This window comes from Pezoporus wallicus, unplaced genomic scaffold (assembly GCF_028554395.1).
Source record: "Pezoporus wallicus isolate ANWC-B61680 ecotype Strahan unplaced genomic scaffold, APGP_CSIRO_Pwel_v1 contig_8702, whole genome shotgun sequence".
Lineage (NCBI taxonomy): Eukaryota > Metazoa > Chordata > Aves > Psittaciformes > Psittacidae > Pezoporus > Pezoporus wallicus.
This window is the reverse complement of record NW_026636754.1, coordinates 1,508,895-1,531,674: the sequence shown is the minus strand read 5'-3', so window position 1 is coordinate 1,531,674 and position 22,780 is coordinate 1,508,895. Positions and strand designations below refer to the sequence as shown.

General features: G+C 39.1%; 2 protein-coding genes across 2 annotated transcripts; both read left to right on the top strand.

Moving 5' to 3' along the window:
* The first annotated feature begins 2,530 nt into the window (after nt 1-2,530).
* Nucleotides 2,531-10,197, top strand: LOC130595056 (ketosamine-3-kinase-like). The gene is made up of 6 exons (XM_057401419.1): nt 2,531-2,702; nt 4,932-5,083; nt 6,507-6,598; nt 7,079-7,161; nt 7,570-7,692; nt 8,450-10,197. Exons 1-6 carry the CDS (start codon nt 2,562-2,564, stop codon nt 8,786-8,788), a joined length of 930 nt encoding a protein of 309 aa, XP_057257402.1. The 5' UTR covers nt 2,531-2,561; the 3' UTR covers nt 8,789-10,197.
* A 3,904-nt stretch (nt 10,198-14,101) lies between these two features.
* On the top strand, nt 14,102-22,048 carry LOC130595055 (fructosamine-3-kinase-like). The gene is made up of 6 exons (XM_057401418.1): nt 14,102-14,364; nt 15,412-15,563; nt 16,729-16,820; nt 18,006-18,088; nt 19,040-19,162; nt 19,984-22,048. Exons 1-6 carry the CDS (start codon nt 14,224-14,226, stop codon nt 20,320-20,322), a joined length of 930 nt encoding a protein of 309 aa, XP_057257401.1. The 5' UTR covers nt 14,102-14,223; the 3' UTR covers nt 20,323-22,048.
* Nucleotides 22,049-22,780: the final 732 nt, after the last annotated feature.

Sequence of the window (22,780 nt, the reverse complement as noted above, 5' to 3'; positions counted from 1 at the left end):
AAATTCTAGGGAAAGAAAGGCAATTGCTCTGTAATCCTACAACATTTACTGTTATTCTTTAGTGCAGCATGAAAAATTTATTTACTGAGAGTACAGAATATCCTACTACAACTTAGTATTTGAAGACCGAACCATACATTTCATTCCATTTCAACTCCATTTAATCTACTTAAATTCTGATTCATTTCTTATTGCTTTGTCAAAAGATGAAATAAGTAACTGGATATGGAGTTTTCCAAAAGTTGCAGAAGTGTCATTTAATAAAAATACGGGGTGTGGATTCTTCCTAATATTGTAGCTTTTCAAAAACTACAAAATGAGAGAGCAAGTGTCCTTTGTGTCCAAATGGACATTATTCCTTTGCTCTCCAAAAAAGAAAGAAGGTGCAAGAAAAACTGACAGCATTAATTTCCACAGCACCTGCTGCTGATTCCTAAACTCCAAATGCAGAATTAAAGTCTCCCTCAGCATAATCTCAATTACTCTTCACCAACCATTGCAGACACTTGAATCCAGCCTTTGCAACATGGGTTTAAGCCTAATTGTACACAAATAGTCAGGAGAGCCAATATGTAGCAGAAAACACATTCCAGCATACAAAACATACTCTTATTTGTGTTTCCATACTAATTTATGCCTGGTTCTCAACAAGACACAAGTCCTTGGGGCTTAGGCTCTCACTTACATCCAGAAATTATAACAGCCTCTACAGCCAACACTGTTAAGTGAAATCCCTTCTCTGCTACTCAAAAAGGCAAGATAATAAATAGCATCCAACCAGCATTCTGCAAGCAAGATTTAGCACACTCATGACATATTTACAGGGGCTAAAAGCCAAAGCTGCAGGTATCATGTGTCAGCTAAGGATTTTGTAGACTGACAATGAATGTGTACTTCTAAAAAGCACTGATTCTGTTACAAATCTGCTATGTGAATAGTCCTGGTACCTGCACTAAACAAAATCTGAAAATTCTGAGACAAATCTGAGAAGTGAAGTTTTTTGTGTACAAGATGTATAAATCGCTGGTTCCTGACAGTATGTTCCCATCAAGTGCTTTCCAAGAAAGTAAATACATCATGCACACACACTGTTTGTGTGACACATCTCAGAAGTCTAATATATCCTACCAGTTGCGTAATGTGGTGCAAACACAGCACACTGATGGTTTGCCCTGGCTCTGCAGAAATGGCCAGAGGCCTATCAAAAATACTCATGGTAAGTCTACCTGGATTGCCCTAAGTCCAGAAATCCTGCCAAATTCAAAATAACAGCTTCTACATGAACAAAACCCAGATAATACAAAATTAAAGCTGTATGGGACCTCTGCGAATTGAAAGGTACATAGACTTCTAGAAATAAAGAACTTCAGTCTTTTCACCACTTGCTATTTTGGTGCTGCACAGGCATCATTAGAGGCCTCTGAACTGTAACCCTCCTGCACTAGAGCCCCGAAAGAAATTTCCAAAGCAAAATCTGGTTTAAAATTTGAAAGCACACACCAAGAAGTCTAAATTCATCCTAACTGTGGTTTGTGTAAACTACTATATAAAACCAAATATATATCCCTAAGTATCTTAACTGCTCAGGCAGCAGTGTAATACTCATAAAAAAACACAAGCAAGGCAAATTAGTACAGTGAGCAGGGAGGTAGTCAGAAATAATTTAAGATGAACTGGTGATTGTAACCAGTGAGACCACAGATGTCGAAAGAAACTGCAAAAACATGAAGCTACACAATCTGGTGTTAATAAAGAAAATAAGAAAATATCAGTGGGAACTTCTTGCAGCTTCTACAGTTAGAAATCTGGATTTTAAATACAAAGTTCCTTGCTAAATAACTATCAAAACTGTAAAAAACATTTATCTACTTCAGACCTACACAGGCCAGTGTCCAATAACAGCAAGCTGTTCTTGTTATTGTTGAACAGAATGTATTTGAGTATGTACTTTTATAATGACCAGAAAGCACCCTAAATCCACGTATTTTAAAATTCCAGCCATTCCCTTTGTTATACAGCCCTACTGCAACATCTTTTCCTTGACACGTGCATCTCTGAATCTATACTGTAGCAGGAAAGAATCCACCACAAACCCCAGGGAAATGAGTTCCAATAAAAGCATTTTTATGTGCTCTCTGCGGTACAAACGTGCTCCAGGCGCACTGGGATTTTGGCCAACGCTATTTAACACCCTGCCCACCTCACCGGGCCAAGGGGCAATCCCGAGTCCAGCAGTGGGCTGTAACGCACAGGGGAGGCCCCGTCACCTTAGCCACTTCACTCAGATCAGGCCGCAGCAGCTCCTCCTCGTCAGTTTCTGAGAAGCGATTTTCTCCTTCACCCTCCCCCAGCCAGGAAAAGGCGGCTCCTTCCAAGTCACTCCCCACTTCCTCCAACCAAGCCCTCACCCTCGGGCAGTCCCTACCGCCGGCTATACCCACGGCAACACCCGTGCCGCGGCCAACCTCTCCACCTCAGCCTCCGCCGCCATTTTGCCAGCCCCGCCCACCGCGCGTCGTTTGCGGCGCATGCGCAGAAGCGCGCAGTGCCCGGCGGGCAGCATGGAGGCAGCGCTGAGGCGGGAGCTGGGCACTGAGTTACTGCGGCCAACGGGGCACTTGGGGGGCGGCTGCATCAGCCAGGGCCAGAGCTATGACACGGACCACGGCCGGGTGTTCGTGAAGAGCAACGCCAAGGCGGAGGTGTGGGGGATGCAGGGGTCGAGGGTGCGGTGCGTGTGGTGGCCCCCGAACCAGAGCGGCCGCGCTGAGGAGATGCGCGGTGGGCTGGCCTCCGGTCTCTTCTTGGTGGAGGGAGGTTCGCCGGCTGGCCTTAGGGAGGTGTCCTGCGGCGGGGTTAGAGGTCGGCTTCTGCCCTGTGAGGGTCTGGCTGGCGGCTGCTGTGGGTCTGGGGCCTGGTGTGAGGCGGGGAGTGCCCGGGGATGGGGAGGCCGCTGGGGTGAGAAGCATCCATGGAAGCAGCACTTCTGGAGGGGTGGTGATGTATCAGTGCTGTATGCCCCGGGTGTGCGGTACAATGAGGTGATGCTGTGTGATGTGCCTGGGGTAGCGGTGGCGTGGCTGTGGCTGTGGCTGCGGCTGCGGCTGCGGCTGCATATGCTGTGAAAGTGTCAAGCAACCCAGAGGGTATAAAATTATCCCCTGAGGGTATGCATCTTTCTTTGTTGTAACAAAACCAGTAGTTCCCTGCACATAAGGAGGTTGTCCCAAGAAATTACGCTTTTTCAGAATTGTTGTCCAAGATTGCCTGCTTTGTCCTTTCACTACTTGGTGCCAGCTACTCTAGGAAGTAGGTTTCTTCACTTGATAGAGATAACAGCTATGTGACATACCCGTATGGCATCCTTATTTGCCAAAGCAGAGATCGGCTGGAATTTACTTTTTAAATGTACTCCACACTTGTGTCCATCAAATAAACACCTTCATAGGTGCAAGCAGGATTTGTATTTGCCTTTAATAGCAAACAAATGTTTTTGAAAGCATGTATGCAACCGTATCTGTTCCAAATTTGTTCATGCTTTCTGAGGTGGCAAAATGGGAAAATACAGAATAGTTATCCTGCTTTACATTAGACTGAAAATAGTTAGAATTGATACCAACAGAGACTTCCCGCTTAGACCTTTGTTAATTGTGTTTGTAGGTACACAGTCTAGCTAGGTACAAGATAAGACTTGGGGGAAAAAAAGGTCTGGATAGATTTTCTATTCAGTAATCATTTGATTTTCTATGCTTTTGTCTCAATGTGGATTCCGAGTGCTGCATAAGCAAACTTTGCCAAACTGTGTTATAACGTTATGCTGTGCATGCAGCAGTGGGTGTTTATCAGCAGTTTCTTTAGAAAAGCAGAATTCTTTAGAAAACACTGGTTTTTTACTGTGTTAAAGTTAACAGCTGACTTGAACCTTGCATGAGGCTTTAGACAAAGATACAGCATTTACTCATTTCCTCTGAACAAAGCTTGTTCCAGAGGCTATGTAATTCAGCAGTTCTTCTTCTTGATTGCCTGTGGGCTTTGGAACTTTAGTCAATATCTATTGCAAATTGTCCTTGGTTTTTCATGTGTCATTACTAGAGGGCTAATATTCTGTTTCTATTTTATTATATTCTTTTGCTTTTAGCTTTAGCAGAGTTTTAGTATAGATTTCCCACATACCCTTTTTCAGCAACCTTTGCCTGGCTTCTAGAGTTGCATTTCTTCATGTGGTTAGTGTCACTGATCACAGCGGAGCAGCTCAAGAGAATAGATTTTGCTTGGTGTGGTTACAGTTGCAGCATATGTTCTAAATTCAGAATGTCTTCAAAGCAAATGCAGTTGGTAGTGGCCTGGCTTCTAACGGCTTCTGTGTGCAAGTCCTGTAAGAAGCATTTGGCAGCTATCATTGATATTTATTTATTTATTTCTCCCCATGAGGCAAAAGAAATAGGCCAGGGAAAATCATGCTGTGACTGCAAATTAAACTGTTTTGAAGATCAGCTACATTACTGAGCAGTCTTTCACCAAAGTCATGAAGTTTATGAATGTTGGTACCATTCTTCTAGTCTCTCAACTGATGATGTATATAGGCCATAATTTTCTAGACATTTGTTGCATGATCCATGAACAAAATACTTACCTTTTATATGTGCATGCAGTTTGAACTCCTTCAGTTGTAAAGGCTTTCTGTTTTTATAATTACAATGTTAGAACCTAAATCGCTTCCATGGAGTTGGTTTATGAAGTGAAATTTCTATAATGGTAAAATTATTATGAAGTCTGGTGGTGAGGATCTATCTGTAACCTGTAAATGCAGTAACCACTTGCTCAAAGCTTTTTATTTAACATTGACAACCTTGTGAAAAGCTTTGTGAAAAGTTTTGTTTACCTGGGATTGATGTTCATGGAGATTAATGCTTTCCTTTAATATTTGGCAGGCCAGAAGAATGTTTGAGGGAGAAATGGCAAGTCTGGAAGCCATCCTGAAAACACAGACAATAAAAGTGCCTAAACCCATCAAAGTTATAGACTTGTCTGGGGGTACTACTGTGTTTGTGATGGAACATTTGGAAATGAGAGGCTTAAACAGGTAAACCACAGTATTATCTCTGCATCCTTTAACCAGAAATCTTGAGTATTATGGCAATCAAGTCACCTGGTTTCAAAAGGAGAAACTTGTTCTAATATTTTTTTAAAGCAAGTCAAGCTTCATTCTGGGAAGCTGTACAGCAGAGAACTCTCTAACTTACTTCATAATGCTTTACTGAGCAAATTGGTCATGCATGAAGAAGTGAGTTTGGGTTTTGTCCAGTTTTGGTTTTGTTTGGTGTTTTTTGTTTCTTTTTTAGGTAATTGGTGATTTTTAAAGAAAGGCTGCTTTTTACAATAAGGAACATTACCTGCCTGATCACCTCTTTTGTGTACTTGCCTTTGATATAAGAACCGGTGTTTAATATTGCTTGTCATGAGTATGAAGAGGCACTTCCCCAAATGAATGAATCCTGATTTCAATATTTTTTTAACTCTCACCTTGGTTTTGATAGTTTCAAATTTTAGGCCCTTCTCTGTGGCAAACCCTTCAGTAAATTAAAATATGATGAATACATGTGTCTGATTCCATTAGGTAGGTGGGCACAAACTATTTCTCATCCCAGTCTTAGAACTTTTACAGCCAGCTTGAAGTCTTACCCTTCAACCTGTTCATCTGCAGAGTTTCTAATTCATGGTGAGCCCTTATTGAGCTTCAGGAGAAAGAGCAGAAATAGTATTGGGTTTGGACTGACTGAGATGAAACGTGTGCAAATGCAGCCTTTGGCAGACAGGTTTCAGGGGACAGCTACAATCTGTGTTAACAGGACCAAATGGAGGAATAACTTTGCCTTAAATGACAGTGCCTTGAGAACATGAAAGATATGAGAGGTCAAAGACAGTAAAAGGAACATACTTTTGTTAACATGGGAGGTGACTGGTTGGAGGACTTGTAATTACTGCAAGACTTTTCTGAACTGCAGAGGATAAGCTTTTATTAAAAATAGATAAATAAATAAGGCCCAGCTGACTCTTCCATCTTTTAGGCCTTTTAGAGAGAAGAAGCAGGAGACAGAGAGATAAAGAAGATAAGTTTTGTTTGGCTGTATTTCCCCAAGACAGTTCACCAAAATAAAAAACCCCACCCCACCCCAAAGCTTACCAGGTTGTGCACGCTCTTCTCACAGATCTCTTACTGAAAATTCATATGCAAGTGATTTTGCACAGAAATTAGAATTGAGTTTCTCATTGTTATTAAATGTATGTTTGCTGCTCACTTTCGCTTTTAACAGTATTGTCAGACCATGTATGTACATTTTGTTCTGTGGTAATCTTTGTATAACCAGAATATCTTGAAAATGTACTTTGTTAGAGATGCAGAATTCTTTTTACTTGCTTTTTAAATCTTTTCAACAAACTCCTGGAATACCAAGAACTGGATTCATTCCTGTGTCAGTGTTGCTAAGAATATTTTTGTTTCTTAGACATTCAGCAAAGCTTGGAACACAACTGGCAGACCTCCACCTTCATAACCAGCAACTTGGAGAGAAGCTGAAGAAAGAAGAGAGCACAGTTGGTACAGTACACAGCTGTTTGCAAATTTAACCTAGTTCATAAGAATCTGCAAATACTTAAAACAGCTTTTGTTATTTCAGGTTAAGTTTGTCTTCTTCCACTAAAGATATTATGAAAATAGATTTCGATGAAACGCCCAGGCAGGGAGTCTTCAGTTTGATTTTTCTTTGCTCTATTTGTATCTGTAAGCAAATAATTTATTTAATGTGGGACCCTTATGGTCCCAAACCACATTTTCTGCAAGGACATAACGCTATCTAAAAATATGATTATGGAGTTTGTAATTGATCTGCTTTTACATCAAGATTTACACTTGAAAACCAACAGCAGCAACCATTGTAACAAAAAAAGTATTTAGGTGCAATTGTTTGATGCTCAGTAGAAGCAGCATTGTACCCTTGCCTAGTTTTTAAGGTCCATTTGCATTGGAGATACTCAGAACCTTGTCATTAGTATTGGATTTTTGTCTTTGGTTTGAAAGGTAAAGGTCAAGGGCAAATGGAAGTCCAGTTTGTGGATCAATTTGGCTTTCATACAGTTACCTGCTGTGGCTATCTTCCACAGGTAGGTTGTACTTCATCAGACTGATAGAATTTTAAGTTTTTATTTTCCTTTCAGTGAAACAAAGGAACCAAATTATCATAATGGAAATAAATTTATTTTTGTGGAGTCATAAAAATCAAAAAACATTGTTTAGCCTTCAGCCTGCTAGGGAAAGCCATGCTTTGGATAGCACTTCCAGCTGCATCGGGCATTCATAGCTCTTCAACTTCTTGGGTTTTATCACTTACAGAAAATTATTTATTCCCCTAATGTAGTGTTTTAAGATAATATTCCATTAAATGGTAGCATTTACTGTCCTGGGTGGTAGCAGCACAAAGGCTGTATAATCCTCAAAAGCTTTATGTGCAAAAGAAGAAAATCTGTCTTTTGTGTGGTGTAGAACTAATATCTGCAGTCCTGTTTCTTCAGGTGAATGAGTGGCAGAATGACTGGGTGACTTTCTTTGCCAAGCAAAGAATCCAGCCCCAGATGGACATGATCGAAAAGAATTCAGGAGACAGGGAAGCAAGAGAACTTTGGGCACAACTGCAGGTAGGAGGAACTCTCTCAGTTATCTGTATAGTAATAGCTATGTATCAGTTGTTTAGATTTTGTTTTTCATAAAAAAAAGTTCCTGTTTGTTGGTATGCTTCAGGTTCTGTTGGTAAGACACTTCAGCTTTAGGGGTTAAAATGCCCTTTATTCTAAGTTATAATAGCTTTTGCACATTATGATAATAACCCACACTGAATGTGTGAAAAATAGCACTTTGCCTTTCTGTTTGGGAAATACTAGATTGATTCACATTTCGCATTCTCTGTAACGTGTTCATAATGAGAAATGTATATAAGGAGTTCTGTTCTGCACATAATCCCTTCATGTAAGGTTTGCACATGGTTAAGTGACTGCGGTATTAGTGATTTGTGTACTACTTTGCAGAAATCTCTTCAAGGTTGGTGAGATATTCCTGAGCCTTCTAATCATGAAGTGAGTGGTGGTGGTTGTTCTTATTAAAGCTGGTCAATATTATGCACTGAAAACAGCACTGAATGTAGTTTTAAATTTTGTGTTTTCTTGCTAAAAAAACCCATTTAGATCACTATTCTTCAGCTGCTGGCTTTTAGGAACAATAGAAATCCTCTTGATTTTCTCAGCATCACTGTTGACTAGGTCCTGTGCTGTTTCAAGTTATGTTTTTTTTTAAACTGACTTAAGTTTCAACTGATGCTTTGCATCTGTACAGATAAAAGTCTGCAGTCATTCACCTTAACATGTAGTCCTTACACGTCTTGCTTTTTTCCCCCTGCAGCTGAAGATACCCAGTTTATTCTGTGATGTAGAAATTGTTCCTGCTCTTCTGCATGGAGATCTCTGGGGCGGAAATGTAGCCGAGGATGATTCTGGTCCAGTTATCTTCGATCCAGCTTCTTTCTATGGCCATTCAGAGTATGAGCTTGCAATAGCTGGAATGTTTGGTGGTTTCAGCAGTTCTTTTTACTCTGCTTATCACAGTAAAATTCCCAAAGCTGCAGGGTTTGAGAAACGCCTAAAGCTTTATCAGCTTTTTCACTACATGAACCATTGGAACCATTTTGGTACAGGGTACAGAGGGTCCTCTCTAAACATTATGAGAAACCTTATAAAGTGACTTGCAGCTTAAACAGAATACTTTGTTGTTTGGAAACCCCCATACTTTGTGGTAAAACTACAGGAGTAGTATTACTAAAGAAATCTACTAGACCCTTGACCTTGTTGCACAGCTAAAGACCTAGAATCAGTGAGTGTAACATAGTCATCCCTTTTTAGGATAGTTGGGAGTAACTTATGAGGGCAGTTTCCAAGGAAGGAGTTTATTCAGTTGCACAAGGATCTGTTTGTGTCATGAAAGCATTATGTGCTCAAGACTAGGCGAGGGTATACAGATAATACACTGAGGAGATGACTAAGAATGTTGAAGAGCATTGCTCATTGCTTTTTGCTGCTCCCCTTCCACCTTTATGATAGATTGCTCAGACTCTTTCAGCTCTTCATGTCTAGTTATGTGCATGAGAACAATGTTAACAAAATACTTTGAAAATCAACAAGAAAATGATATAATGGCAACTGTGAAAGGTGATTTGGACTTGCTATTTGTTATGCTGATATGATTCTATTGGATGGAGACTGCTTCCTGTTTTGTAACAAAGCTGTGTGAAAATGCTGATAGTTTTTTCTGCATTTTGGTGCCTCATGACATTCCTGTGAGCTGTTCTGTGCTTACTGTTCAGTGGGCTCTTATCTCCAGCAATTTTGTTTTCACCAGAACTAGCTCTCCTTTTTTGGATTATGCTTTTGTCCAATAGTGTGTATTCTGAAAGGCCTTTTCAGGTAAGGCACTTTACATGTACATATCCTGTGAAGATGTTTTCTCTCACTAATACAAACAGAAGATGTACTTTTTGACCGTTGACATTGCCCACAGGACAATGCCATGTGGTCATGGTACAAGCTTCACACACATTTTCTGTAATTTAGACTACAGGTGCCATGAGCAATCATTCTTCAGTCCCTCCTAAGTGCACTTTGTAGCTTTTGGGATGAGAGACATGAAACCAAAGGAAGTTAAAATTTAACTCTCAGAACAGCAGCTCTACCCCGGTAGCGGAAGTTCTCTAAGGACAGCTCTGCAGATTATTTCTTGCACCTGCAAGGTGGTAATGCTAAAATTGTGTTGTTCTTGATGTAGGCTCATCATGATATTTCAATGCAAGTGAATCAGGTAGGTGAGACAGATGCATGATTCCTAACGGGCATTTTGAGTGTTTGGGAATTACTTTAATTAACTAAAAATGTTTTTCACTGGGTATTAGCAGAATATTTAGTTGCTGGTTTTGCAGTTATTTATACAAATTGGAAGCAAATATTGGAAGAGAAGACCATCACTTGATATGACTTTCCTTAATTCTACTACTCTTCTCACTGGCTGTTTAACTTTTCCTGCAGAAAGTTTGAAAGCCTTGCTTGGTAGAGTAGCTTTTCCTTTTACTTTGTTGCTTAAATAAAAAGCTTCCCAGTTGATTATTGTTGTCTCTTCTTTGAATTAAAACCTTACAGTTTGCATTCACTCTTGGAGAGCTTCCTGCTCCAACCTGTTCAAAGTCCTGCATTTGTTAGATTATTATGGTCATCAGAGGTGTTGATGGGCATGTGGTCATTGATTTTAATCTGGAGCAGTGTGTCACTGAAGAGAATTTACGTGTTGTTCCGTTGCTTTGGCATTTGAGGTCCTATCTGCCTTCAACTTGATGTATTGTACCAGTTGTTTGGTGGTTGTTGATGAAAAGTTCTGTCCATGCCTGTATTCTTATCCCATTTTTTGGTTGTTTTGTAGTTGCTGATGAAAAGTTCTGTCCATGCCTATATCCTTGTCCCATTCACCCAAACATAACACCACTTAGTGCAGCTGATTGGAGAGATGCTGGGGAATTTTTGCCAGCAGTCAGACCCTTTCACTGTTTATTTCCATATGCCTTCATGACAAAGTCAGAAGTTATTTCCCAAGATCGTTCTGTTTACAAATCTTCAACAAATCATAAATAATCATAAAATACCTAAATACTTTTTATCATTAGAAGGTGTGAAGTGATATGAAGGTGGATTTTCTGTCAGTCATAGACCTGAGTGATAAATGGTAAGTCTTCAAAGGTCACCTTTTCCTAATAGAACTGAATCAAAATATTCTTGTGGTTGAAAGAGAACTGTGTTTTGTACAAGTTATGTAAATAGAAACAAATGTATTTAGACTTATATTTTAAGGGATATTATGCTTATTTTTTCAAAGCTATTTCATGCTACAATTAAAAGTGATAGAGAGGAATGCAAATGGAATATAACAGCAAGCTCTTCTGTGCCATGGATCCCTTCATTTGGCTTTCTGATAGACAGCAGGTCAATTAGGGGATGGAACCTTCTCTTCTGACGGCAGGCTGCTGATGAACCCTTAGGAAGAAATTGCTGCAGTTCTATCAGGTAGCTTTTGTTTGTTTTTTTTCCTTACCTATTGTAAGGTACCTATTGTACCTCACTGCTCTTTGAATTGTCCCCTTTGATCATTCTGTTTCATTGTGTTTTAGCCACGCTTTTGTTATTATTTATTTATTTATTTAGTGGTTTAAAGCTAATGTGTCCCGTTTTTCCTTCTCATCTATTCCTCCCTCTTTGCTCCCTCTGTGCATTCTAAATCTGTCACGCGTGTTTCCTTGTACCCATGCTCTCATTCCGCATTTCTACTTTTGTATCATCATTTTGCTGACTTTCTGTTCTTGTTTGTACAAGGAAAAAGGATGAAGTATGCTCAGTATATAAACCGGGGGGAGTTACCTGGAAGGCCCAGATCGCTTCTCGGGTCCAGCTGGATGGTGAGCAATTGCATTGTGCATTGCTTGTGTTTATTCTTTTCCCTTTTCAGTTTTATCATCTCTCCCCTTGTTATTTCCCTTATCATTATTATTATTGGTGGTGGTAGTAGTCATTTTGTGTTATACCTTAACTACTGGACTGTTCTTACCTCAGCCTGTGGGATTTACATTCTTTTGATTCTCCTCCCCATCGCTCTGGGAACAGGAGGGAAAAAGGCGGGGAATGAGCGAGCGGCTGCGTGGTTCTGAGTTACCGGCTGGGCTTAAACCGTGACACCAACTTTGCAAGGCTTGACTGTCCTAAGTGTGAAAATAGTTCCAGTTTGAACCTCTCTGCAAGAACCTGTAGTTTTGCTGAATTTCCCGTAGTTCCTCTGTACCCTGCATTTCAGTGTGATTCATTCATTTTCATTCTCATGGACTGCTGCCATCTGCACAAACTGCCTGCAGGGATGAATGTGTTACTCTGCTTTTCATCTTGGCTGCTGTTCCAAAATAGATCTGGTGATATTAAATCATGCTGGACTGTTCTAGCAGAAGTAAAAGCGGACAGGAAGTGATACATAGCTTGTCCTGCACTGATTATGACAGATTTGAAGGGGAAATGTATTTCTGGTAACTTAAGCCACACCAGACTCACGATAGCTTTATTATTTGTCTTTGCAAAATAATATTCAGTTACTTTTCAACACATTTTTCAATGAAATCTCAAAATAATTCACTGAAATCTCCCATGACATGGTGGTATGCAGAGCTACAGCCTCTGCAGTACTGAGGAACAGTAGCTTCTGTCAGAGGAAGGGAGGTTTTTATGATAGAAAGGCTTTTCTTGCTCTTAGCTTAATGTAGCTTCTTTGTTTTTCTGTGATTCTTCAGATGCTGTTACTCCCAAAGAACATGAAAACAATCTTTTTCTTCATTTCTATGGAGGGGGGTATCCGTCTTCTGGACAATCTGAAAACAAACATATTAGAAGCAGTTGTGTGCAAAAGAAGAAAATAGCTGGGAAACTGAATAGTTACAAGGTCCGCTACCAGTATAACCCAGAGGATAGGGCTCAAACCAGGAGCCTGACAACACTTAGATGAATAATCCTGTATATTTAACCTGTGCCATCTCCTCGCACCTCACCAGTGCAGATAGGGTTTCTTTGGGGATCTAGCCGTGGTGCTGAACCGGTGCTGTTCGCTTTTGTGGCCCTCTGGTCCTTCCAGCCCATCTGGGGTGCTCTGGAGTTGTTCTGGTGTTTGGAATGATACTGTTTGAAGTTGCTTGACTGGAACAAAAATGTTAGGAAACGAGGCCTGTCACCTGTGTGTTACTAGTTAAATACAGATCCAGCGTGGAAGCAAACAAGGCTTGCCTGTCTATTGGCTGCTACGTAAGTGATGCAGTATATTTGGATTAATACAGTCCTGTTTCTGTTTTAACCAAAAACGAAATTAAAAGACTGTTGGAAGAAATGTTGCAGTCAGTAACTATTGGCGTCTTCAGTGGAAGCTGTAGGAGAGAAGTCCATGGCATTCTAGACTGCAAAAATGTTGGGTTCAGCAGTAATACTGTGGATGAAGATGGATAGTGCAACAGTGGTAACAGAATTCAGAAATTTCCTGCAGAGGTTGGTGGTAGGCATTGCTGCTCCAAGAACAGCCTTTCCCATGCATTGGAATGTGTCAGGAGTCAAACCAAAAAGGTTGTCTTTATGAAGGCATATTAAAGCAAATACTGCAGTGTCTGGGTTGCAGCATGTTTTCAAAGTTTATGATAACATGTTTTAAAGGTTTGACATATAAGTGAAGGTGTCAGTGCATTTTGCAAGCAGGAATTGATTAAATTCAGTAGTACACAAGGGATCTTATTTCTGTGTGTTAGGTTGTGAAAGGAGATGAGAAAGTGAAATGAAGTCTAAAGATCATGTTAAATCTGGAGGAGTATATAGGAACAGTGTTCTAAACTTCTTTATTATCAGCTTGATGCTTTTATTGTGAATTTTCAACAGATAATGTCCAGTCCTGAGCACTTTGCTATGTCACTGACTTGAGGATGCTTTCAGGCAGTAAAAATCTTCTGTTTCTTACAAGAGATGGAATTCTGTCCCAAGAAGGGAAAGCATTTTAAAGATCTCCGTGATGACAACAAAACTTTACTCCACACAAAGCAACTACAAACAGAGAAAATACCTACCAACCTTTGCACATATTTCTGGTGGCTGAAATTACACCTTTATGGGCTGGAACTTCGTTTTTCATGTAAATACCCACAGCACAGCACATGTGCGCAATTTGTATTGTTGCATTGAGCCTCCCTCTAGCGGCTTGGTTTAGCAGTGCCTCCCCAGTGCGAGCAGAGCGCTTAAAAAAGAAAAACGGGTCCAAACTACAAATACCAGCAGCTCTCAGCACAGTGGAGAGAGGACCCAGGACACACCTCCCCGATTTATTCTAGCAAATATTTCTAACTATTTTTATTTTTCATGTAATTACAGCCCACGGGAAAGAGCATTTTGAAACATTATCTCTGCATTTGCCTTTTGTTTTTTTTCCTTTGGCTGCTGGTTTGTTTTGTTTTATTTGGTGGGCAGCCCTTTCTACCTCATAGCTGAGTGACAGTGAAAGAAGGACCCAAACCTTAATCCTGTTTCGCAGTGGATTTAGCAGAAAGCAGCTGCAGCAGCCTGGAAACAACCATGGAAAAGATCCTGAAGACAGAATTGAAAACATCCGTCCTGAAGGCATTTGGAAGCTCAGGAGGAGGATACATTAGCCAAGGCCAAGCCTATGAAACTGACAGTGGACGAGTATTTGTTAAAGTCAACCACAAATCTCAGGTTAATGCAGATATTTAACTACTAATATTACTGCGTGTAGAGAGCTTTTTATTTTAAAAGTGCCTGATTGTTAATGATTTAGTCAGCATTTTCAGGCTGACTTTGAATTATTCCAGTTTTCATTTCTATTTTCTTTTAAAAGTTGTTGTCTATTTTATGTGAAATATTAATGTGCAGTAGGTTTGGTTAATGCAGAATGAGATGGAATGCAGTGTGATAACCCTCAACAACAGGAATTGGCATTGCAACATGTAAAAGGGAGGCAAAGTACAGAGCTGTTGTTGTAGTACTTACAATTTGGAAAAGCCTAGAGCTGAGTTTGCATTCACTGCATTCCTTTTTGTATTTCAGTTGGGAATAGTGGGAGGGAGGGAACAGGGTGCCAGTGCTAAACCCCATGCTTTATATTTAAAGCTGCAGAGTTTCAGCCTTCCCCATTGCTTTCTTTATGTCTACCAGTAAGATTCTTGCAATTTTTAAGGCCAAGCTCTTCACTTTTCTATTAGTAAATGAATACTGAATTGATTTTATAACACCACAATGCATCAGAAATTTGCTTTATCAATATCAAAACAATCCTAAAACAGCTGTGAGGAAGAGCATATTTATCTCAAAAACATGGAGTACAGGCCTAGTATTTGTACTGCCATCTCTCCACCTAGTGGCCATTGACTTACATGGAGAGGGGAACCAGATTAAGGATTCGGTCTTTGACTTCATTTTATAGTGGTAATCTGTGGTTTTGAAGAAAGTGGTCTTGGGTGTTACCCTCACAGGTACTGCTATGTCTCTGTAGTTTGGTATCTCCATATGCAACTGGAAATCATGGTGAAATGTGATGTATCCTACCACACTGGAATGATTTTGGGGAAAAAAGTTAGAATTAAAGTACTCAAGTCTCCCTGTGTAGAGTGAAACCTTGCTGTAGCTACATTTTTTAACCAAGATAATTTATCTCCTTGTAACTTAGTAAACAGGGCTATTTTTCCAAAGTACTTGTTGCAGACGTCCATAGTTTAGCCCAAGGATATTCTTATTCCCTGACAGGCTAGAAAGATGTTTGAAGGAGAAATGGCGAGTTTGGAAGCTATTCAGAAAACCAATATTGTGAGAGTGCCTCAGCCTATCAAAGTGATTGACCTGCCTGGAGGAGGAGCAATGTTTGTCATGGAATACCTCAAGATGAAGAGCCTCAAAAGGTGCATCTGGACATCTCTTTTTTTTTTTTTTCTACTATGTTTTGGGGCATGTTTTCAGTGAGAAAACTTTATGACAAGAATCTCTATTCTCTCAGAGACAGAGCTTATATCTGTTATGATCCGTGCTTTTTTGTGTGTATATATTTAAAAAAATACATATATGTACCTATGTACATGTGTGTCTACACTGCTTCCTCATATTTTGCTGCCCCTGACCCTCTACCTGCAGCAGAAAGGGCATGCCATTGCTAGCCTAGAGCTTCATGTGCTGGTCCACATGTGCTGAGATGCTACCAAAGTGAATGACATAATGGCTGAGTTTAGCCCATTAGTCATAATCTCCTGAATATAGGCTTTCAGGAATTAACTGCTTTGTTCTGGGCCTCTATAGGGACATAGTAATGCCTAAGGCTCTTCTGGTGTTGGTTTGGTTTTTCTTTTGGTGTGGTTTGTTTTTGTTTGTTTGTTTGTTTGTTTGTTTTTGGTTTTTTTGTTTGTTTGTTTGTTTTTTTCCCCAACCTATCTGTTTTTATTTGGAGAATAACAACAGTTCCACAGCCTCCCAAACAGTCCTTTCCAAATCATCCCACTGTTCCCATGAAAGATTTTCTAGTGTTTAACCTCAGTCTTCCTGGTTGCAATGGTAAACCCATTATTTTCTACTCATTCTAGGCATGGAGAAGAAATTAGTTTCCATCCTTGCAGCTTCTGTTCAGCTATCTGTGTAACATTATAACTGCTTTTCACTTGTCTGTCTTCTGCATTAAGCAGCCTCAACTCAATCCTTGTCTGTGGCTTCTTTTTAGACTCACCATACTTACTGCTGTTTGGCTGATCTCAAAGTACAAGGCCCACAAGTAGATACCATGTTCTCTGCTTCATGTGGAGCTGATAAGGAGGTTTACTTGATCCTTCTGCTCTCTATGCTCCTGCTTATACAATGTTGAGTTCTGTTTATCTTTCTTGCAAGAGCTTTGTCTTATGTTCATTTCATTATCCATTACAACCTGTCTCTTAAAGAGTTGTTATTTGCCCCTCTTTATGCACTTGTGAAATTGTTTAAGGTTCTATATTTGTCAGAAATATACTCAGTAATATTTAACTGAGTGTTTTTTCCCCTGTAATATGTTGTTCACTTGTTTTGTTTTGTTTTTTGATCCTACAGGTACTGTTCAAAGCTTGGAGAGCAGATGGCAGATCTCCATCTTTATAACCAGAAACTTGGAGAGAAATTGAGAAAGGAGGGAAACACAATTGGTAGAGTATTGATATCATGTACTAAGTAAAAAATTAAGTAATTAATTTGGCTGTGGTACAGTATTGCATTATTAGTTTAATGATGATTAAAGTCAGTACTGGGACACTCTTTCATGAGATTTGTCCCCCTTTTCCTTATGCCACACTTCTCAAGTATGCATTATATACAGGAATTACTATTATAATTTTTAAACATATTTTAACCTTGACAAAAGCAAATTATTTTTGATTCTTCATTTTGTATGTACTTTGTTGTATATAAGCATGCAGATACTGAAATTTAGTAAGAAGTAGTGCTAAGACTTGTAGTTAGAGCTTCCAGTGTTTCATAAGTCAGACGTAAAATTTGGACTTGTTCTCTTTGTCAGTAAAACCTTTCAGCCTCATATACCATCAGTCTCTTGCAATGTGCCTGACCTTACAGAAATCCTCTAGTTTGGGATTTTTTTTTTCTTTCTGTTGGTTTAGGCAATTAAATTATTTCAGCAGATGGTCCCAGTTAGTAAACACATAATTAAGCTCCCCTTTAAAGATGTTGGGGATTACATTTTTGAACTTGAATATGTAGTAAAATGTACAACAGTTGCTCCTTGGAGGCAACTGTAATTCAGCAACGTAAGGTCATGATCTGGTTTCTACTGACTTCAGTGAAAACACATCATTAAAACACATCATTCTTTGGAAAGTGGATTAAGGCATACATAAAATGATTTTTAAAAGGGGAAGGGATACGAAGAATTATTCTTTCAGTGTTGTTAGTATTCAAATCTGAACCACCACGTATGTATCTGTGTCTTTCCCAAGACTTCCATTATTTCTGAGTGAAGGCCAAATTACCTGCCAGGTTACAAGTAGCCCATGAATCAAAAATAAGCTATGTTTAATGATAACATGTTCAAGTGTCAGAACAGTAGATTGTGAACCTGCTATCTGGACTCTGTTCCTGAATGTCTAACTGGTTCATCTAAAGAAAAGTCACTAGACTAATTTGGCCTCCATTTCCATTCAGTATCTTTAATTTTAAGAGAGTTCTTTACATCTTTAGAGAAGGTTTTGACCGTGAAAGAAGCGTAACTTACTGTTTAAAATTATTTTGTATGCCTATTCTCTGAAATTTATTTCCATATTTTGCAAACTTGACTATGTAAGGATCTCAAAATTGCCAATATTTGTTTTGTTTCTTAGGTAAAGGAGCAGGTCACTCTGAGTCTCAGTACGTGGATAAATTTGGATTCCATACACCCACTTGCTGTGGTTATATAGCCCAGGTATGCTCCCTGACTGTGAAAGCTCACATGTATTCATGTAAGTGTATAAACTCCTTCTAAAAAAACTTGTTCCACTGCTCTTCATCTTTATAATAACAGTTTTGCTCTCACTGCTTCACTCACAGCACAGTGACATGATGGCTGTTCAATGCATGTGGCTTGCTACAATGTGTGTATCACACAGTGGGTTGAATAAGAATTTGAAATTATGTGGTAGTTCTTTAGGTTGGCAGTACTTCATAAAATAAGTATCCCTTCAGATACCATGTCTTGGTTTTGCATTTTTTCTAAACCCCTACTAGATAGAACTCAAATGGCAAAATCCACTGCTGTTAGAGAGCCTCATCATGCAACACAGAAAACATTGGAAAGGGCTCTGAGAGATAAATCTGTTAGTTGCTGCCTCTGCACATGGGCGCATTTCGTTCTGCTGTTTAACTGAATGAACTTTCAGTACCTCAAACTCAAGTATAACTTTTCACCAAATTAGAAACACATTATCCAATCAAAATGAATGAATACTTTTGCATTGCCCGAAAGCTTTTGAAATATAATATGGAACAGTTGACGTGATCTCACCAGAAACTCTCCTTGTGAAATACATAAGAAAATGTCAATAAATGAAAATAGCTAGAACCTCAACTTACATCTCATGTTAAAGACAGCTGACCTAAACATGGAAGAGAGCATCACTCCCAAAAGAACAATCAACAGAATAGAATCACAGAATGGTTAGGGCTGGAAAGGACCTTAAGATCATCTACTTCCAACCCCCTGCCATGGGCAGGGGTGCCTCACATTAGACCATGTCACCCAAGGCTCTGTCATGCGTAGGTCGTACTAGTACTGTCTTGGCCATTGTGTCAGCATCAAGCATTTTAACTTGATATTTATTTATTACTAATATTGACCACTATTGCTCATGATAAATCTCTCTATCATATCCTGTAGGTGAATGAATGGGAGAGTGATTGGCCTTCCTTTTTTATTCGCCATCGACTCCAAGCTCAGATGGATTTAATTGAAAAAGATTATGGGGACAGAGAAGCCAGAGAACTTTGGTCACAGCTAAAAGTATGAACCATGTCTTAAATCTTTTTCTTTAAATGTTAGAAAATATGTATCAGTGGAATTTTAAAGGTGTTTTTTTATAAGGGATTTACATAGCTTTTAATGAACAGCAGTAACTGGATTAGCTTCACAGCAGACCTCATATTGTCAGCTGAAAAGGATTCATGTTGCTCTTTCAGGTTTTTAGCAGATAGTTAAAACTGTAATTTGACACTGACATTTATTTCTTAGAATATAGCTAATAATAATAATATGCTAAATCCCATCTAGGATCTTGGTATTACAAAGTAGGTGAGATTCTGCTGCTCAGGCAGATTCTTGACTTTTTATTTATTTATTTATTTATTTATTTATTTTTTTAACTGGTCCAAGCTCACTGCTGTGTTCAAGTCCACCTCCACGCAGCACTTAGGGAACAGCCAGAAATGTATTCCTCTGCAAGCTCTGCATTACAGATTTGGTCCTTAATTCTGGTTAATCATTACAGATGTTTGTTGCTGCCCTTTTTACCACTGAAACCTTTTAATTAAAATTGATATGATATTTCTTGTGATAGCCAATACTATCCATGCCTAGTAACAATACATTAATAGTAGATGCTGTTGCTAGACTGAATTAAATGATTTGCTAAGTTCTGTCAAGAACATTTACTGACTTGCAGTTTAAGTTTGTGCTTGTAGCCATCAATTGTAAAATCACTCCATGAGGACTGAAAATAGACAGTATTTGACCACCTAAGACTCTTATATACTACAGTACTTTATTTTATTTAATATTGTCTTTAAAGCTCTTTAACTGTTCCGTGTTTACTCATGCTTTTTCAGCTAAAGATTCCTGAAATGTTCTGTGACGTAGAAATCATTCCTGCTCTGCTGCACGGGGACCTGTGGGCAGGAAATGTGGCTGAGGATGACTCTGGGCCAATTATCTTTGATCCTGCTTCCTTCTATGGCCATTCAGAATTTGAACTGGCCATTGCTGGAATGTTTGGTGGGTTTAGCAGCTGTTTTTTCTCTGCCTATCACAGTAAAATACCCAAAGCTCCAGGATTTGAGAAACGAAACAAATTGTATCAGCTCTTTAATTACATAAACCACTGGAACCATTTTGGGACGGGGTACAGGGGATCTACCCTAAATGTAATGAGAAAACTCCTAAAGTGACCAGGTAAGCTGAGAAATCCTGATAGAGTTCCTTAATAAGAAACAGCCCCTGCTTATCAGAAGTAATCCAAACTAGGAATTAATGTTGATGGTCAAATACCTGAAAGATAAAAGGCTTAAGTACACTTTTAAGCCTCACTAAACGTTGAGTGACTGTGTAATTTCTAATTTACTAGTTTACTAGCACAGAATCATACCCTGCTGAAGGAAAGACTGCCTTGTTTGTGAAGACTCCACTAGATTGGAAAAGTAGCATGACAGTAAGCTTCACCTAACTCTCCGTAGAGAGTCTCTCTTCACAGCTGCTGTGTTCCATGGTTGCACATTTTGGCTCTGCTGCTCCTCTGTCAGCAGCTCATTATGGAGGGCTACTGCTGTGGGACTGCAGAGCTGGGAGTATTGCCTAGTTCCTTGTGTCTCCCCTTTTTTTGTTCTATTTTTCTGTCTCTCTTTCCATCCCTTTTCCAATTTATATTTCTGTTGTCTTTTCCATGTTAAGTGTTCTAATCCAAAGTTTAACTCCGATTCTATGAATCTGAAAATGAAAACATTCTCTTTTTGATTTAAAGAGTAGCAAGGCCCTTTAGACTACACTTAGCAAGCATATATAAGTAATAACATTTTAAATATTTATTTTCATTTAATGTAATTTACTTTTTTTTTAATTGCTATGACAAATTAAATTACAGTGGTATTTTGTAAAAAGGATGTCTCTGTAATTGCTTGGTAATTGCCTGTATGGTCAGAAAGTGGGTTGTTGCCACACAAGTTTGACAATGACATATCAGTTTTGGTACAATATTTTAATGTGTTATATACTATGATAGTAACATATTTAAATAACCTTGTAAAAGGACAGCAAAATGTGGGAGGGAGGTTTAGTGTTTTGGTGACAAGAAAGCATCTGTTGCTGCTGTGTTGGCTGGTGCTTGATGGATTTTCAGTTTTAGAAAACAATGTACGGTAGGCAAAGCTTGTCTGTTCTGCTGCTGCTGTATTACTGAAGGAACAATGTCAAATAAGATGACTTTATCAAGTTTTTTAATATTCCTAATTGCTTTATTTTTGCAGAAAACATAGGCAGTGAGAATTTGGGAGATGTGCACCAAAGATGCTGGCATACAGTGTGAGCTAGAGTATGTTAGCAAATCCATGTGTTTTTTAATAGAAGAAAGTGGTAAAGAAAGTAAATGTAAGTACAGTTCAACAAATGTTTATGTGAATCAGAGGATGTGAGTCACAATGACTGAACTCACATATTTAGGCTTCAGGCAGTTGTCATGACTAATGCTTAAACTATTACGTTCAAAAATGTTCAAGTATGTTTAGCCGTTCATCAGCTTTAAAATGGCTGTGCTATAAAGATTTCATAAAATTTAATGTTATATTGTTGTAATTGACACGAATGTTTTAAAAATGCATTTTGTTCTCTGTAAATGTAATACAAATAGTTAAAATGTTGTACTTCCTTTGAATTTGGGCTATAATTACGGCAAGTTGTCATCGTGTGGTTATACCTCTTAATACAATTGTAACAGTGGAAAAGTGGAATAGTGGAGTTAGAACACAGTTGAATCTGTAGCTGACAGCTGGATCTAGGTCTGAGCAAACAGCAAAGTGCATGCATACTAGTATTAATGTTAACAAAGATGCATGTATTACATTGGAAAGCACATGTGAACTTAGGCTCCTGCTCAAATAAAAGACTTGCCTTGCAGAAGCTAGACGCTTGGTGTGCCTGCTTTTTGTGACTGTGGTTTGCTTTAACAAATTTGAGCCTGAAGATAGGAGATTTGGGTGTGGATGGAGTTGCTGGATACTGGGCAAGAGAAGTTTCTGGTCCTAACATCCTGACCAGATTTAAGTGTTTCTCTCAATTTCCTTTAAAATCAAAGGTGAAACGCGTGCCTCAGAAGGAGGCTCGTCTCACCCTGAGCACTCAGTTTAATTTGTTAGCTGGTCTGATCTTCCAAGTTTATTTTCTATCAAGTAAAAAGATAACCTGAGGTGACTTAATTTCTACTTTAGAGCCCAGCTTTAGCTTCCTAGTGTTGGGGATGTGTCAAGAGCCAAGCAGAGAAGTGCTGTTACCAGGTAAAATACCCACTAGCGAGGGGGAAAATGTGTGGGAAGAGTGGGTGATGTTCTGTGTTTAAGGCTGAAATATGACAAAACAGCTTCCTGAGGGGAAAGAGTCTGGTGTGAGACCATTAACTGCAGTGAGGGGACAGACGCTTGGTGTGAGTCTGCCCACTTAATTCCCTTCCCTTTTTTGCTGCAGTTGTAGTTTGCAGCACTCAAACTTTGTTTCCAGAATGTTATGAATTGAGATAATGAGGTTTTGTTTCCAGAATTTCAAGAGATTTAGATAATAAGTTAGATACTAACCATAGCATTTGATGTTCTGGTATGGATAGGGTACGAAATTAACATGGTCATGGATAACGGCGTAATCCAG

What these genes read in the sequence shown, in the direction of transcription:
- LOC130595055 (XM_057401418.1), top strand. Translation starts at nt 14,224, where the DNA reads ATGGAAAAGATCCTGAAGACAGAATTGAAAACATCCGTCCTGAAGGCA. An exon ending in AAGATGAAGAGCCTCAAAAG is followed by an intron (nt 15,564 to 16,728) that starts GTGCATCTGGAC and finishes TTGATCCTACAG; the next exon opens with GTACTGTTCAAAGCTTGGAG. An exon ending in GCTGTGGTTATATAGCCCAG is followed by an intron (nt 18,089 to 19,039) that starts GTATGCTCCCTG and finishes CATATCCTGTAG; the next exon opens with GTGAATGAATGGGAGAGTGA.
- LOC130595056 (XM_057401419.1), top strand. Translation starts at nt 2,562, where the DNA reads ATGGAGGCAGCGCTGAGGCGGGAGCTGGGCACTGAGTTACTGCGGCCA. An exon ending in GAAATGAGAGGCTTAAACAG is followed by an intron (nt 5,084 to 6,506) that starts GTAAACCACAGT and finishes TTTGTTTCTTAG; the next exon opens with ACATTCAGCAAAGCTTGGAA. An exon ending in GAAAGAAGAGAGCACAGTTG is followed by an intron (nt 6,599 to 7,078) that starts GTACAGTACACA and finishes TTGGTTTGAAAG; the next exon opens with GTAAAGGTCAAGGGCAAATG.